This window comes from Orcinus orca, chromosome X, assembly GCF_937001465.1.
Source record: "Orcinus orca chromosome X, mOrcOrc1.1, whole genome shotgun sequence".
Classification (NCBI taxonomy): domain Eukaryota; kingdom Metazoa; phylum Chordata; class Mammalia; order Artiodactyla; family Delphinidae; genus Orcinus; species Orcinus orca.
The window spans coordinates 44,476,385-44,495,131 of NC_064580.1; the positions used below are offsets into that span (position 1 = coordinate 44,476,385).

Below are 18,747 nucleotides of genomic sequence, written 5' to 3' on the forward strand. Positions count from 1 at the left end.
AGTTTCTCCTGAGGACCAGCCTTGTAAAAAGAAGAGAATGCCCTGTTCATTTTCCTGCCCCTACTGGAAGCACGAGGGGATTTTTCTCTGGTCTTCACTGGGCCTTTTCGAGTTCTTAACTCTCAAATTTGTCCACACTAAGCCTCTAGCTATTCTTCAATTACAGTTTAGGTTCTCCTACCCTGGCACTGGTTCTCAAAGAGGGTTCCGCTAGTGTAAGCTATGATTCTCTGTATCCGCCTGTCTGTCTCCCTAAGTTTGGAGACAGTAGTTTGTCCTGTAATCTGAGTTCTCTGATGGATCTAAGGAGAGTTGTTGATTTTCAGTTTGTTCAGTTTTTTCTCATTGTGAGGATGAGAATGAGAACTTCCAAGCTCCTTATTACATTCTTGACCAGAAATCCTCCTTTAATCTTTACTTGAATATGTGCATCCACCTTTTTTATTACCTTTATCAATGATGACACAGATTTGTTCCTCTGTTCTTTTCACTTCATTTTATTACATACATTCCCTGATGCAAAATGTTATTTATTTTACTACATATTAATTAATCCATTTTGTATGTGTCCATGGTCAGAAATAACTTTGCCTGTCCACCACATCTGGAATGAATATACTATTCTGTGTTATTTTAAAAATCAACCCTAAAAAAACCCATTTGGAATTTATCACAATGTGGTATATGTTGTAATTGTACATTGTTTTCCATTTTGATATCTAGCAATCCCTCAACTATTTACTAAAAAGTGGTTGATCCTTTCCTTATAGTTGTGTTGCTTCTGGTTTATCAGCTATTAAGTTCGTAAAATAGTGCGTGTCCACTGCTAGAGTCTCTATTCTTAATCCAGTGCCATAAGGTTTTGATGATTGTTTCTTTGTAGAAGATTAAAATCTGACAGGTTATGTTTGCCATATTTACTTAAGAAAATATATACACTAGTATCCTTGCCTACTTATTCTTCCAGGTAAAGTTCACTATCAATCTTTCAAGTTATCTAAAGGATGCCATAGGGACTCTAGATTAATATATAGTTGTAATACAATTCAGATTGGTGTCTGTTTTGTTCTTACTATATTTAGACTTTCTATCCATGAGCATGATACTTCTTTGTTGATTTATGTCATTCTTCTTTTCCTCCTACTTGGATTTTATAAATTTTACAGTAATATTGTGTTTCAAGTGTATGTCTCTATCATAAATAAATTATTGTATTTTCTAGTTCTGTGATAGTACATGGGAATGCAGTTGTTTTTTTGTCTATTTGCCTTATAATTTCTGAATTCATTTATTACCTTTAGTTATTTTTAGTTAATATTTTTAGAGCTGTATAGATATGTATTCATGCAATCCAAACATCAAAATATATTTCTTCCTTTCCTATATGCATTCTTCACTTTTTTCCTCTTAAAGTTTTCTTTTACCATGTTAAATATAATAGGCAACAGGAGGCATCATTATCTTCCTGTATTAAGGGGAATGAGATTTTGCTTCTTGGTTTTAATTTAAATTTTCTGTATCATGTCAAGAAACAAATTTTCCACCTGGAATATTTTTAAAATATTTTAATCTGGAATAAATATAAACTTTTAAAATCTGTTCTTGACATCTGTTGAGATAATTATGGCTTTTAAAATTTTATCTGTTAGTCTGATAAATGATGTCGACAATTTCCCTTGTGATATCAGTCTTGTGTTCTTGGAATAAACTCTCCTTATTTATAGTAGGCAAATCTTTCAATGTAATGCTATATTTCAGTTTCTTAAAGTTTATTTTGGTGTTTTACTCATATATTCCAAAGTGAAAGTGATCTATAAAATATGAGTGGTGTCTTTGTCAGGCCTGGCAGGCTCTTGTCCTTGAACTTCAGGGTGCTTCTCTAGCCATCTTATTTGTCACTCTTGAAAGCCTTTCTATCAGAGTGTTACCATATTTGAAGAATCTCTGAGGGAATTCCCTGGTGGTCTAGTGGTTAGGACTTGGCACTTTCACTGCAGGGGCCTGGGTTCGATCCCTGGTTGGGGAACTAAGATCCCACAATCTATGTGGCACAGCCAAAAAAAAAAAAGAAAGAAAGAAAGAAAGAATTTCTGAGATAAAACCAAAGAAATGCTAAGGGACAATAGCATATTATTGTTTCAATTTTAATTTCTCTGAATTTTTAAAACCCCTTTCCCCGTTTTCTTTAATAAATTATCTACTTACCAATATCTTTTGCCCTTTCATCTGTTGGGATTCAGTTTTAATGATTTGAACAATCTCTTTATATATCAAGGCTATTTCTCCTTTGGAAAAATATTTATAGGAAATATTAGTTTGCTTCACTTCCACTTCCTTCATCTGTCAACACGGTCTCATCTGACTGGTTTGTCCTCTTCCTCCTTCTTACCAGTCATGAGTGTTGCCCAAGTATGGTTTCTCCATTCTGTGTTCTTTCTCTCCTTTAACAATTCTCAAAGAGTGGTCTGTGCTTCCTGAGACCCTGTCATGGGGTCTGCAAAATCAAAACTATTTTCATATTAATATTAAGATTTTCTTTGCCTTTTTCATTCTCATTTTCTCATGAATATGCAGTGGAGTTTTCTAGAGGCTGTATGACAGGTGCTGATGTCATTGCTCTGATGGCTAATGGAATATGTGTCCTCTTAAGGCAGACATTAAAAAGATTTGTGGGAATTCTCTGGTGGTCCAGTGGTTAGGACTCTGAGCTTCCACTGCAGGGGGCCCGGGTTCGAACCCTGGTCAGGTAACTAAGATCTTGCAAGCAGCGTGGTGAGGCCAATAAATAAATAAAGGTAAGAATAAAAAATTTAAAAATCTAAAAAATTAAAAAATAAAAAGATTTGCAAAATGCCTCTCACTAATTTTTTTTGGAAAATATAGATTTTTTTTCCAAAAGTTAACATAAACATATAATGGGATGAGTATTATTATATTTAAATACATTAATAAATATTTATTTTGAACATTTCTGGGGTTTGATTTCTAATTCAGTAAATATCTATAGATAGAACCCCTATAAATACAAGCTCTTTAGGTCCCTCAATAATTTTGAGGACTAAAGGGATCCTGAGACCAAAAAATTTGAGAACTGCTGTTCTCGTACTGCCTGCTCTGAGTTCTGTTTTTTCTCATAACCCCTACTTGTCTGTGAGGATGACTCCCAGATGAAGACCACACTGTGAGAAGAAGCATTGTTATTTCCTCCTGGAACTTTTTACTTGAAATTTTGACAGGTAGAGAAGGTGACTTGGGTTAGGATTGGCCCAAACCTCTGAAATAAGGCACCTCAGAGACTACTGTCCAAGATTTGCATTTCATTTCTGCCTCTCAAAATAAAGTAACTAAAACTGGAATTGGAGTATAATCTAGATTATTTACTGAGCTCTCTTTGTGTCAGGCACTTAGGAATACAGATTTAAGGTACCCTGTCCTCAAGTAGCTCAAAGTATAGTGGGTAGAAAAAGGGTGATTTTATGTATGTGCCAGTTCTTGTCACCTTCAATGTTATACTTAGGATTGACTTAATGTTCTTTCTTTTAAATGATAAGACAATACTTGTATCTTGGTAGGTTGTATAATGCCTCTCTTACCCTTTTTTCCTTTTGCATCCTCCCTTTTCCACATTTGTGGTATCTGGCATATTACGTACATGGAATGCCATGTGCAGGTCAACAGTTATCGTTCTTGAACCAAAATAAGAAATAGAAAAGTTTATTGCTTCTTTGTGTTTGTTAGCATTGGAATATGTGACATACTTTATATTTTTATTTGAAGGGTTGTGTGTATCAGCCTGCCCATTGGTTTATACATTTGCTTTTGCCAAACGGGCTAGTTGAGATGGAGGTATTAATTTGTTTGTACCAACATGTGTTGCTGTCACTAGTTAAACAAGATGCTAGTATGCCATACCACAAATTAGCACCATCCCACCCCATCCCCACCTGGCTCTTTCAGTACAGCTGTTGGGAATATGCACTCCTCCTCCCCTTTTCCCCCTTCTTCCTCCATCCTAAATGACCTACGTTGAAACTGGAAGTGGTGAACTGCCTTCCTAGCCTTTTCATCCTCTCTCTTCCAGTCCACTGCTGCCACACTTACCTCCTAAAGTTATGTTTTTATCATGTTGCTCCTCAAAAACTACAGCGACTCCATTGGCTTCCCAACCATTTGCTCACATACAGCTACCCTGTCCTCTAGTCAAGCACAGATGCCAGCCTCATTCTCATCTCAAGCCTTTGGCCATTTTGTTTCCTGGTCCTCGAATACCTTCTTTCCTCCATGAAGGCTTCTCTAGCTTACAATCTCCCTTCCATTTTCTAAATGCCAGTTTCACTTTTATTCTAGCAGTTTAACACTTAGCTGTTGTATAATTACATTATGTGGAAGTTTCCTCCCCAACTAGATAATAAATTCTTGAGAGCAGTGACAGGGTAACAGATGTTTTTTGTATCCTTAATCCTCTACCCTCATAGTGCAAGGCATAGATTTATTGAGTATTGGCTATGTAAATATGTTGACTGGCTATTAACCATTCCTCCCCAACTAGAATCCTCCTCAATAAGCATTTATTGAATACCTTCTCTGGAACAACACTAGAGTTGTTAAGACCACAAAAATGAGAAGGATACGGTGTAGTCACAAGACTCAAGTGGAAGAGATTATGCAATCAGCATAGATGTCTGAACAAAGGGGGTGTTGAGGAAAAGCTTGTATGAGCTGGCCCGAGATGGATTGAAGGGGATTTCACCAGGCTAAAAAGAGGATGGGGGCTGGGTGGGATTTCAGATAGAATATATGGCCTGAGCAAAGGTATGGAGGTGTTAAAGTACATGGCCTATGTGGAGTATAACAAATCTATGGCAGGAGATAAGTCTGTCTGGGTAGATGGGATCTAGATTTGATAGGGCTCTGAATACCATACAAAGAAATGTAAACTTGACCCAAAAGGCAATGGGGAACCAGCTTATGATTTTAAGCAAGAAGGTGACAAAAGGCACTGAAAGTGTCAGCTATGTAATGCAGATATCAACCAAACATTTTTCCCTGTTTGCCCTCCCCCCATAACCCTTCCTTGTATGACGAGCCCTATAGTAATCCACTAGTTGGGATAATAAATCCTGTTACTTTGTTCCTGGTCTACCCTAAATTCCGGCTGACCTCAGGCTTGTGACCATCTAGAGGTTTGATTTATTCCAGATGTGCCATTCTCTGGACTGACATGTCATAGGGAAGCCCCAGAGTGTTATGGAAAGAGCAATAGGCTTGGAGTTCAACTAAATGCAGGATCAAATCTCAACTTGGAGGAACTTTAAATTATTTCCTCATTATTCTGCTGCTTTAACTTTTTGTCTGGAACTTTTTTATATCTGCAAAATAAAACCAACTACTACCAGAATGGATTATCCACGGGCAAAATATCACTTTGAGTTTTACTGATTATGTTCTTTTTCTTTGTTGAACTCCAGTTTGTTGCATCTGTTTTGCTTGATCTGCTTGCTGCTTCTAATTTTCTTTTGTTGACCCTTTATTTCTAGGTACTTATTAAGGAAGCACTTTATAACCCAAACACTGAACCAGATAACTGTTCCATGAAATGTTTGAAATGAGGCAGCTCAATTTAGCTGGGTTGTTCTGTGTCAGTGGGTTACAGGAAGGAGTTTGTAAGGTCCTAATGGGGAAACGGAAGAGTTTTCCAGCTTCTCCTTTGTTGAGTCTTCATCTTGTAGCGTCATTATTTTGTTTTAATGAATTCCCAGAACAATAGGTACACCTTCTGAAAATATGACTACAGGACATATTCCAAAGCCAAATATAAATTATTTTTGGACTCCCCATACTTTTTCTTCCTATGATTTGTGTGGCTAATGTAGAGTTGCTGAAACTGTATTTTAAATCATTTCCTGAATGAAGCACATAACCAGTGAAGAGAGAGGGAAAGGATTCTGCATCATTTTGCAAATTTTCTTGCCTACTTTCAGTGCTAGTCACTGGAATTCACAGGCGTTGGATAAATTTAAACAGAAAGAAAATCTCTCAAGTTCTTCTCATCAGCTAAAATGGTGCTCGTTTTCCGTTAAGATTTCTAGAAACCTGGAATACCTACTTTTGAGATTGCTTTTATAGGTTCGTTGAACGTAGTAAATCCCAGAGTTAGACAAATATTAAGTGCAACTATTGACTCTGATGCCACCTACATTTAAAAGGGAAAGTTGATGTGAGGGGTGAGGGCAGGAAACATGCTTTGTTTGGATTTTGTTATTTGTGTTTAGGCTAATGTTATTTCTGCTTGTTTTTCATTTTCATCCTGTTGAGTTTGAAGCAGCAACGGAAGTGTCAAATGGAATTCTTGGGAATTAAGGACTGGAGCTTGAGATAGAGATGAGGGCTAGAGATAGTAGGTTTCCTTAAAGGATAAGATAAAGTAACTCAGAGTAAGGCAGGTAAGGATCTGCTATCTCAGTCAGATCAAGAACAAAATAGAGAGACTAATTTTTTTCTTAAATAAAGATTAAAGACACTTCTTCCTGGATGACAGGAGGGAAGACTGAGAGATTCAGAATTTCCTGTGTGTCGTTGGTAATAGGAAAAACCTGCTAAGGATCCGTGGTAGTCAGGTTAGACTTGGAAGCAGCGGCAGAGTCCGCTTTTTCACCCTCTTGCTTAGAATCATAATTCAGAGGAATTCGTGTAAGTGCATTTTTGCAGGTGTGCTCAGAGAAGGGGCGTGAAGGAAGCAGGATAGAGCAGGAGGAAGAGTCTAGCGAGGATGAAGGATTGGCTGGCAGCGAGGGAGCTGGGCTGAAGATGCAAAGCATGGATTCTTAGTATCCTAGGAAACATTTGATCCACATAGGAAGGTTAGAGGTTTTGTAGCTGAGGGAATGGTTTTATGATAGATAATTTTCTAAATTATTAGTACCTCTGGGTAAATGACCCTACCATCTCCACCTGACCATATGTCACCATGGAAGCATGGTAATGTTCCTGGAGAACCTGTTGTTTAGATTCATGTCTGCACAGAGTTCAAGCTATTGGTGTATACTAAAGAATGTTGTTGAGAATGTGTTTCTTTTATTTATATTCATCCTTATCCATAAGTGAATGGCAGATTTCCCTTAGAATATCTGTTCTCTTGATTTCAGTCATCACCTTGATGTTGATAACTCCCAAGTCTTTGCCTCTCAATCTTCATCTCATCTGGCCTACCCAGCATCATTTCTGTATCTGTCCCACTATCCCACAATGCTTCATACATAATAGGTGGTTCATAAATGTCACTCATGCTGACCTCCTCCTTCAGGCTGACCTCTTTATCATAAGTGAGATGTTGTGAAATTGAACACATGATTTGGAGCTTACCGTCTTTTAAAAACACTAACTGGGCAAGTTACTTAGTCTCTCTGAGCTTTGGTTTCCTCATCTGCACTAGGAGTGCTAATGCCACAGCTTAGGAACGCTGGAAAAATTAAGTGAAAGCGTTCACTTTAAGCGCATGGCCCAGGGCCTGAAAATTAATTGAAGTCCTGGTAAATGTTGCTTATTTCTCCTTTATGCTCAATGTTTAAAATATTTAATTTAACTGCTGTGATTCCAATTTTTTTAGGCCTAACATTTAATTAATTAATTTTAAATTAATTAATTAATTAACTATGGCTGCTCAGGGTCATCATTGCAGTGCACGGGCTTCTCTAGTTGTGGCGTACGGGCTCTCCAGTTGCAGTGTGTGGGATCTTAGTTCCCCGACCAGGGATCAAACCCGGGCTCCCTGCATTGGGAGCACAGAGTCTTAACCACTGGACCACCAGGGAAGTCCCCCTAAAGTTTAATTTAACGTATTTGGTATTTACCACATTCTTGCACATAATTCTGATAACCCAGAGTAAGAAGTTTCTTAAAAGAGTATTATTTAGGGCTTCCCTGGTGGTGCAGTGGTTAAGAATCCGCCTGCCAATGCAGGGGACACGGGTTCGAGCCCTGGTCCGGGAAGATCCCACGTGCCATAGAGCAGCTAAGCCTGTGCACCACAACTACTGAGCCTGTGTCTGGAGCCCGTGAGCCACAACTACCGAGCCCGCTTGCCACAACTTCTGAAGCCCGCGCGCCTGAAGCCCGTGCTCCAGAACAAGAGAAGCCACCACAATGAGAAGCCCACACACCACGACGAAGAGGCACCCCCGCTCACTGCAACTAGAGAAAGCCTGCACACAGCAACAAAGACCCAATGCAGCCAAAAATAAAATGAATGAATGAATGAATGAAATTTTAAAAAATAGTATTATTTGCCTAATCGAATAGAACTTTGCTGGCTATGTAACTTGATCAAGATTTCATCAAAAACTGGGGTGATGGTGGTGCAGGGCTAGATAAAGTTGGCTGTAATGCTGTTTTTTTTTTTTTTAAATGATCGATATACTAAGATTTTTTTGAATAAAATTTTATGATCTGAAGATTCCCACTTGGGATGTGGAAAGTGTTTCATCTTTAATATTAAATTCTTGAGCAGAGAACAACATTGAACAGCACAGTATGCCTCTTTTTCCCAGTATTTCTGTGCATCTATATTGTGTTAAGAACTCTGGGAGAGCCGGAGGCATAAAATAATATTTTTCCACTCCCAGATGGCTAGCACATTTCTGAATACTGCTGTCTAGTTTTTATTTCAGATTTTTATTGTGAACTCCCATGAGTTTTGTATGCATGTCCTCATTTGATTTGCTTATTTGCAATGGTTCTCAAAAAACCAATATCAACTACATTGTAAGGGTAGTGGTATGTTATATCTGGAGGGTAACTGACTATGCTAAGTAGTTTGTGTGTCTATACTGTCAAAATAAGAGCACGAAAGAGGACATACGAATAAGTGGTAACCCAAAAGGTGAAAACTACCCAAATGTCCATTAACTGATAAATGGATAAATAAAATGTGGTATATCCATACAATGGGTGTTACTCAGTTCTAAAAAGGAATGTCATACTGATACATGCTACAGCATGGATGAGCTTTGAGAAAATTATGAGAAGTGAAAGAAGCCAGACACAAAAGCCCACATCTTATATGATTACATTTATATGAAATATCCAGAATCAGCAAATCACAGACACAGAAAGAGAATAGAGGTTATAAGGGGCTGGGGTGGGAGGGAGATGGGGAGTTATGTTTACTGGGTAGCAAGTTTCTGTTTGAGATAATGAAAAATTTCTGGAAATGGATAGTGATGATTGCACATCATTGTAAATGTGCTAAATGCTACTGAATTGCCAGTTTAAAATGGTTTAAATGGTAAATTTTATGTTATGTGTATTTACCACAATAAAAAAAGAATAAGTGGTAAGGGGCTTGGAAATCATTGTAATAAGCCTCCTGTTTTTTTTTCTGTACAGGAGCCATGGATAACAGAGGCTTTCAGCAGGGGAGTTTCAATAGCTTCCAGAGCAGCTCCAGTGATGAGGACTTGATGGACATACCAGGGACAGCTATGGATTTCTCCATGAGAGATGATGTTCCTCCCTTAGATGGAGAAATAGAAGGTATCATTACTGCTGATGACAATTTATCTTTTTAAAAATTATTTCCAATGTACATACAATAACATTTATTTATCTCCTGGCACACAGTCCTATGAATTTTAACACATGTGTAGATACTTGTAATCACCACCACTGACAGGATAAGAACAGTTCAACACCCCCAAAGCATTCCTTCTTATTACCCTTTGCAGTCAGTCCTCCCTGACCCCCAAGCCCTGGTAACCACTGATTTGTTCTCTGTCCCATAGTTTTTCCTTTCTGAGAATGTCATATACATGGAGTCACATAGTTTCAACTTTTGAGACTGACTTCATTCACTCAGCTTAATGCCTTGGAGATTCATTTAAGTTGTTCATTCCTTTCTCTTGCTGAGTAGTATACCCCGGAGTGGGATCACTGGATTGTGTGATAAATGTATGCTGAACTTTGTAAGTAACTGCCAAACCATTTTTCAGAGTGGCTGTACCATTTTGCATCTGAACTAGCCATGTATGGTAGTTCTTCCACTTGTTCTGCTCTTAGTATTTTCAGTAATTTTAATTTTAACCGTTCTAACAGCTATGTAGTGTTATCTCATCATGGTTTTAATTTCATTTCCCTAACGGTTTATGATGTTGAACATCATTTCATGTGCTCATCTGCCAACCTTATATCCTCTTCGATGAAGTGTCTGTTCAAATCCTTTCCCCTTTTTATAATTGTTTTCTTATTATCTGGAATATATTTATAAAATGAGAATTCCCCTTATCTATTATTTGGTTATGCAGTAACATCATTCTCTTCATTGGCTGCATACAATTTCATGGTATAGCTGTACCATAGTTTACTTAACCAAGCTTCTATTGTTGCACATTTCAGTTGCTTCCAATCTCTTGCTATTACAAACAATGCCACAATGGACAACCATGTGCGTGTGTGTGTGTGTGTGTGTGTGTGTGTGTGTGTGTGTGTATCTTTTAAGTGTCTGAGAGCATTTCTGTAGCATAAGTGTGTAAGAGTGCTTATTTCCCCTTTCACCAGCCTTGCTGGTGCTAAATATTATAATTCTTTTTTCATCTTTACAATATGATAAATAAATAAATACATCCCTATTATTGTTTTAATTTTCAATTTTTAAAATTAATGAGCTTGAGCATATTTTCATGTTTATTAACCATTTAAATTTCTTTTTCTGGGGAATTCCCTGGTGGTCCAGTGGTTAGGACTTTGCACTGTCACTGCCGAGGGCTTGAGTTCAATCCCTGGTCAGGGAACTAAAACCCCACAAGCTGTGCGGTCTGGCCAAAAAAAATTCTTTTTCTGGAAGTTTCCTGTTCATATGATGTTCCTATTTTTCTAATGGGCTGATTATCTTTTCTTATTTTCTCTCACACTTTTTTTTTGTTGTTGCGGTATGCAGGCCTCTCACTGTTGTGGCCTCTACCATTGCAGAGCACAGGCTCCGGACGCGCAGGCTCAGCGGCCATGGCTCACGGGCCCAGCCGCTCCACGGCATGTGGGATCTTCCCGGACCGGGGCACGAACCCGTGTCCCCTGCATCGGCAGGCGGACGCTCAACCACTGTGCCACCAGGGAAGCCCTTTTCTTATTTTTTTATAAGAGCCCTTTATATTATTATTATTAATCTTTTGTCTAATGTAGGTTGAATATGTATATTTTCTATTTCTGGTTTGCTTTTGTTAACTTTGTTTTTTTAATCTACAAATATTTTAAAATTTTTGTATAGCTAGGTATATAACCCTTTTATGACTTCTGAGTTTCTTGTTGTAATTAGAAAGGACTGTATCACTTTAAGATTAAATTTATATACTTTATTTTCTGGTTCTTTAAGTGATTGGGATTGCCATTCTCAAAGTGAAATCAGGGGACAAGAAACTACTGTCAGAATTCATTATTTAGCAAATTTGTATTAAGGGCCTATGACATTACAGATATTTTGCTAGGTTCTGGGAATTAGCAAGGCTTTAAGGCACCATCCCTGCCTTCATGAAGTTGATTCTAGCTAGCCTAACAGACACATAAGTACTTATGATAGTACCTACCTACCTACCTACCTCTTAAGAGTTGTTTTCAGGATTAAATGAGATAATAACATATAAAGTGCTTATGTACCCAGCATAGAGTTAATGCTCAATAAAATGTTAGCTATCATAATCATCAGCATTATTATGTCTATTATAACCCTATATTACAAGGACTTAGCAGAGGACGCATTCTCTCTCTCTCTCTCTCTCTCTCTCTCTCTCTCTCTCTCTGTGTGTGTGTGTGTGTAGGATTGGAAAAAATTTCACAGAAAAGGTGTGTTTGAGAAGGGCCTTGAAAGGTAAATTATTTGGTAGGAAGAAGAGCATTTGAGGCAGAAAGCAAGCTTTTACAGAGATAGCAACAGGCATAATATACAGAGGTATAAAAAGACAGAATATAAGCCCAAATAAGTAAATTGGGGCCTGAATGTCATGCTGAGAAGTTTGAATTAACCTTATTGTCACTGTGAGGACAAAACTCCTTCACATACTCATTCAACAAATACTTTTCGAGCACCTGGTATGAACCAGGTACTGCTATAGGCACTGGGAATACAGTGGCAGGATTAACATAGATAAGATGCAAGCTGATCTGGAATTTAGATCTAGTTGGGTAAATAAACAGATTCTCTAGTTAATTACACATTGTGATAAGTTTGAGGATGGAAATAAACTGAATGATAATAGATGATAACTGGGGAATACCACAATAGTTGGAAAGGTCAGGGAAGGCTCCTCTGAGGGGAGGTGCCCAACTTGGGATGAATATACAGGTAAGAAAACCACAGGTTCAAAAGGATAACAAGAAATTTGCCTGGTAAAGGTACCTCAGGGCAGTGACAGTAGAAGAGAGCCCCTGAATTTAAAGTTCATAAAAGAAAGGTACTCATGGTTTGGTATTTAGTGGGTTTTCCTATTTGCCTACTAATATAAAAGGGACATGTGTGTGTCATGTCCATTTATGAGTACTTACAACCACAGTGAGTCAGTCATACCAATTACTGGCTCTAGTGAAGTGGTCAGTTAGGGTATCCATTAGCTTAAACTGGCTACCTCTACTTAAGCCTTCTGGCTAAACCAGAGTGGTTTAGCATAGTTACCATCATTGCTTCTAATGAAAAATGATTTCATATGGCATCTGTATGACCAAAGTAGTTTTTCTGTGTTCACGTTGCTCTGGGTAGGTGATTGGGGCAAGTATCCATTATTCCTATTTAATAAACTAGAAAACTGAGGCAGACAAGATTTTGACATTGCTTATGATTGTGGAATATAGTTTTAGGTGAGTAGTCCTTCATCACTTATCACTAGCCTTTACAGGAGAATTACTACTTGTGGCTTCCAACGTCTGACCGTATAATAATGAGGCTGTTTTCCATGAGCCACACACAAAAATCAGTCCACTTACAATACTCCGTAGTGTTATAATTTTCTTGCTTTGCTTTTTAATTGTTCTTATTTTATTTAATGTTTTCACATGGGATTTCCTAGTGAACACAACAACAGAAAAAAAAGGTCATAAAGTCCTTGGTATTTGGTGGTGAAACTGTGCATAAAATATTACACTTTGTACCAGGCACAATGGCACGTACTAAAAAGATTAGTTAAAAGGAGCTTGAAAGGCAGTAGAAGTGGTCCTTGTTTTCCAGATGGCTGGAGGGATTGATTTATGAGTAATGAATAAATAAATTATGCATGTCATGGTTAAATGCATCTGAGGTAGTGTTATAGTAGTCTGTAAATTAGAAGAAACATAAACACAGAGATCTGAAAGAAGGGGAGGAGGAGGCAAATAGAAAAAGGGTTTGAGTAACAGGAAGAAATTCAGAGCTATTCTCATAGTCCATCTGTTCTCACTTGCCTGCCTCCGCAGCCTGGAACTCCTGGTCAGCAATTCAGCGATTCATTCATTTATGGAACACCCAGATACGAACTGTGTTGTTTTGGTAACGTTCTTCGATTCTCTTTTCCCCCTCGCTTCCTTGTCTTTCTACCTAGCATGCCTTGCTGCTACTCCCTAACTGTAGAATGAGGAGACATTCCTGGCAGAAAGAGCAGCACAGGTAAAGGCACATAGCAGCATGAGAGAGCGTCCTCTGCTCGAGAAACAGAGTCTGTATGTCTGAGGCCTGAGACTCCAAGGGTGGGGATGGTGAGAGTTGGAGCAGGATATAGGCTGGGTGATCTAGTTAGAAATCTAAGTGGGGTCCAGATTGTCTGTGCTTTTGGACCTCATCTTGTAACCAAGGAGTCACCAAATGATTTAAAAGCAGAGGAATGATGTGATCAGATTGGTGTTTTAGAGAATTATGGCAGTGTGGAAGATAGGTTCAGGGGAAGAGTATGCTGGAGACTGGAAGACCAGTTAAACTGTTAGTTTTGAACAATCTAGGCAAAAGAGCAAAGGCCTGAATTAAGACAGCAGGAAATGGAGAGGGGGAAAGAATAAGTTCTGGAGAAATTTCAGAGTGGGGATCAATAGGACCAATTAGACATGGAGAATAAACCAGAAGAGACACAGATGACTTCAAAGCCCAGGTGGAGTATGAGCAGGCCATTTCCCTCTCACGTGTGAGAACATGCCCAGACCACCCCTGCCAGCCTCAGCATAACCTCCCGATGTCCCAGGGAAGGGAAAAATCTTTTAAAATGAAAAACATGACGGTGCATGAAATCCACCATGGAAGCTGTGAAACAGTTCTGTTTGTTCTGCCCCGCTGTAAAGAAAGATCATAGTATTCCTTCAGAGAGAAACAGAAAACATCTTAGGCTTCAGCTCATGGAGAATCCTCCCTTCATCATCTCGGTTAGGCTCTCCCAAACTGACTCATTTGTGTGGATGGTGCCAGGAGGAGAAGGAAAGGGAATTTGGGAACCGTCACCCTCATAATATTCAAACTTCCCTAAACGCTTAGCCTAGGAGAATGGCAATTGTTATCGCTGCTTTTTGAGCTTGAAAAAAAGAAAAAGTAGCCCTTATCAAAAGCTCCGTGGGGCCATAAACCTCACCTGTTTTAATATGCTGACCCCATAAAATGAGGCCTATGGTTATGGTCCATAGGCTTTAAAGGCTTCCTTTAGGTTCTTTAATGGGAAAATACCCGGTCAGATTTCAGAATGTATGCCCTCTAATCTCTCCCCCATTTATATATTTATATTTTTGTCTTAAGTATATGTTTTATTCAGGTCTACTGAGTTTTTACCGAATGTCCCATCCAGGACACCGCATTACATTTAGTTGTCGTGTCTCCTCGGGCTCCTCTTGGCTGTGTTGGTTTCTTAGACTTTCTTTGTATTTGGTGACCTTTGACAGTTTTGAGGATTACTGGCCAGGTATTTGTAGAATGTTGCTAAGTTGGGATTTGTTTGATGTTTTTCTCATAATTGGACTGGGGCTTGGGGGAAGACTAGAGGTAAAGTGTCATTCTTACCACATCATATCAAAGGTATATACCATCAATATGACTCATCACTGCTGATGTTCACCTTGATCACGTGGCTGAGGTAGTGTTTGTCAGTTTTCTCCCCTGTGAAGTTACTCTTTTTTCATCCTTTCCATAATGTGTTCTTTGATTAAGGAAGTCACTGCGTAGCTGACACTTAAGAATAAGGAAGTTATTCTCTACCTCCTTGAGGGTGAAGTATCTACAAACACTATTTGGAATTGTTCTTCATCGGAGATTTCTCTATTCTCAGTTATTTATTCATTCACTTATTTATATCAGTAGGGACTCATCTGTTTAATACTTTGGGCTATAATCCATTATTACTTTATTTTATTCAAATTTTTCTAACTTTGCATTTGGAGCTCTTTCAATTGGCTCTGTCTCCCTTTGATGTATCCCTGTCACTGTGCAGGTTTCTTAAGCACTTATTTACTTTCTGGTACTACAATATGCTCCAGGCCCATGTTATATACTTCCTGCCTCAGTCCTAGAATCAGCCATTTCTCCAAGGAGCCCTAGTTCCTTTCAGCGGAGATTGGTATTAGAAAGCAAGATCTGGGCAGGAGGTGTGCTTTTTTCTGTTGGGGCGTTGTTGCTTCTAGGTCCTCTCAGTAAGGAAATATAAATATATGTGTATTCTGACCCATGTATTTACACATACCTGTAAATAGATTATCTGTATGTAACTATCTGCATCTATATTAAGCTAAACATGAGATCATACTGGTGTCTCTAACTGTAATCCGTTACCACATGGATCATTCTTGCCTCCTCCCCTTGCTTGTCTGTAACCTTCCCCTCCAGGTAGTGAGAAACGTGGCTCCCACCATCCACCATCCAATATTTAACTGTTCATTTCCAGTGTATGTGCATGGTTTCAAATTGTTAAGCCATACCCTCCGTGGGAAACTACTTTATCAACTACAGTAAAGTGCTTATACAAAATTCTTTTACCTTTAGTCTTACAAACTCCACTCATTTCCAGTTACTTGGGTCAGCATCTTTTTCCTTTAGTGAGGCTGTTTCACAAATTTGTGATATAATTGGATTCTTTTGCCACATTCTGCATTCCATCCTGAGATTTTCTTTTTAATTGCATACATTAAGGTTCACTCTTTGTGCTGTAAAACTCTATAGATTTTGGCAAATGCATAGTGACATGTATCCACTATTACAGTATCATGCAGAATAGTTTCACTGCCCTAAAAAATCTCCTGTGTCTTACCTATTCAGCATCCTTTCTTCTGAGTCCCTGGCAACCATTGATCCGTTTTCATCTTTATAAATTTGTCTTTTCCAGAATGTCTTTATAAATGGAATCATACAGTACATAGACTTTTCAGATTGGCTTCCTTCACTTAGCAGTATGCATTTAAGGTTCTTTCATGTCTTTGTGTGGATTGATAGCTCGTTCCTTTTCATCCCTAAATAATATTCCATTGTCTGGATATACCACAGTTTGTCTATTCATTCACCTACCTACTATAGGACATCTTGGTTTCTTCCAACTTTTGGCAATTATGACTAAAGATGCTACAAACATCTGTGTGTAGTTTTTCCTGTGGGCGTTAAGTTTTCAAGTCAGTTGGGTAAATATATAAATGCAATTTCTGGATTATATGGTAAGACTATGTTTGGTTTTATAAGAAATTGCTTAACTGTCTTCTAAAGTGGCTGTACCATCTTGTATTCCCAGCAGCAATGAATGAGAGTTCCTGTAATTCCACATCCTTGTGAGCAATTGGTATTGTCAGTGTTTTAGGTTTTAGCCATTCTAATAGGTGTGTAGTGGGAACTTGTTGTTAATTTGCATTACCCTAATGACAAATGATGTTGAGCATCTTTTCATTTGCTATTTGCCATCTGTATGTTTTCTCTGGTGATGTTCAGATCTTTTGATTTTAGCTCTTCTTTTCTAATATACACATTTAATATTATAAATTTCTAAGTACTGCTTTTTGCTGTATCCCACAAATTTTGTTATGTTGTATTTTCATTTTCATTTACTTCAAAATATTTTAAAATTTGTCTTCAGACTTCTTTGACCCATGGGTTATTTGGAAGTATGTTGCTTAATTTCCAGGTATTTAGTCATTTTCCAGCTATTTTTCTGTTACTGGTTTCTAGTTTAATTCCCTTGTGTTAAGATTTATGTTAAACTGGCTAGGAGTTGGGCTTTGTTTAATGTTTGGTGTAATTATTAGTGCCAGGGGTTAAATTCCTGTAGTGTCCTTGTTTTTGTCTTCTCTCTTGATTTTGAGTTTCCTTAAGTACAATTCCTTGAAAGAGATTCTGTGTCTTGCAGCTGTAATCCACTGTTATTAAGATATGGGAGCCCCATTAGTGTGGTTGTATGGTATGGGGGAGCAGGTTATTTTATAATCTTCTGATTAAATTGCATTGTCTGTTGGACCTGTGTCTTGTGTCTTTAACCTTCACAAAGTATAATCCGGTGTTATAGCTTTTTGTTCTCCCTGCCCCCTACTCCTGTCTCTGACCTCAGCATTCCCAGCCCATTTCCAGGAAGCCCAGACCCCTACTGACTTTGCTTTTTTTCCCTTAAGTGAGACGGGTTAGGGCTGGAGAGGGAAGAATGCCCTTCCCCCAACTGGGATAAGGCTCAGGCAAAGTATTTTCCCCTGGAGCATAGGCCTCTGTTACAGAGACAGGTCTGGCCTATTTCACAATGATAGCTCTTCACTTCTCCTCTGAGCTAGGAGGACATGTTTCTTAGCTCTTCATTTTGAGAACTTGGTAGGGTTCCTGGAGATAAAAGCCACCGAAGTATAGGCTCAGGAGATCCTTACTCTCACACAAGTCCACACACAGCCTTCAGCAATTCATCAAAGTTGCCTTTAAGTAGCCCTACCAGTTATGGTTCTAGCAGTTTCTACTCCAGGTAAGCAGATCTCTCTGTGTCTTTTTGGATAAGCCTGTCTCTTCAGATTTGGGGGTAAGAGTTTCCCTTGCAGCAATTCTCCGGTGGGTCTAAGAAAAGTTATTGATTTTTTTAGTTTGTCTAGCTTTTTCTTGCTGTACGAATGGGAGCAACAACTTTTTTGTTTTTTTAATTGAAGTATAGTTAATTTATAATGTTGTATTAGTTTCAAGTATACAGCAAGACAATTTCTGAGCTTTTTACTTGCCAGAGCTGAATCTGGAAGCTCCCCGTTTATTTTCTAATTAGTGAGACCACTTTGGTCCCCTCTCAAAGGGAGAAAAAAATTACAGGGCGTTTGGCCTCTAATAAATCCTGAGTGGATTATTATGAACCTCACCTTGTTCCAATTTATGGCATTATGTGGTAGATGAGAGGGTTGCTGTGATGTTTCAGGAGTGTGTGCTGGGTGTTTCCGGGGTCTGTGGCTAGCAGGTACTCCAGAGGTACCGTGGCCATGTTGGTATAGTTCTAGTTAGGCACAGACTGGAAGTGTTGGGTCCCAGGTTGTGCTCTACTTCATCTCTCAGCTGAATCTTACTTTCCTAAGGATTGGTAGTACCATTTATTGATCTTGCCAGAAGGGTATTCTGTGATAACTCTGCAATCAAAATACCATTTGGAATTCCTCAAAGCTAATGTCTTCTCAGAAGTCATTCAACACAATGTACGAATAACCCACAAATAATCATTGCTAAAATTATAGAGTACGCGAGTTGGAAAGGACCGTAAAAATCATACATGCTGATATGCCCTCATTTTTACGATGGGGAACCTGAAACCCACAGAGATCAAGACAGTTGCCCAG

At 38.5% G+C, this 18,747-nt stretch overlaps 1 protein-coding gene across 2 annotated transcripts in view; it reads left to right on the forward strand.

Annotated features, from left to right (window-relative positions):
* CLCN5 (chloride voltage-gated channel 5) overlaps positions 1–18,747 on the forward strand; it is a 159,710-nt gene that overhangs the window by 103,809 nt on the left and 37,154 nt on the right. For both annotated transcript variants that reach the window (XM_033409629.2, XM_033409628.2), the window contains one exon: positions 9,385–9,531. In XM_033409629.2, coding sequence (XP_033265520.1) covers positions 9,385–9,531 — 147 coding nt within the window. The remainder of the gene's footprint in view (positions 1–9,384; positions 9,532–18,747) is intronic.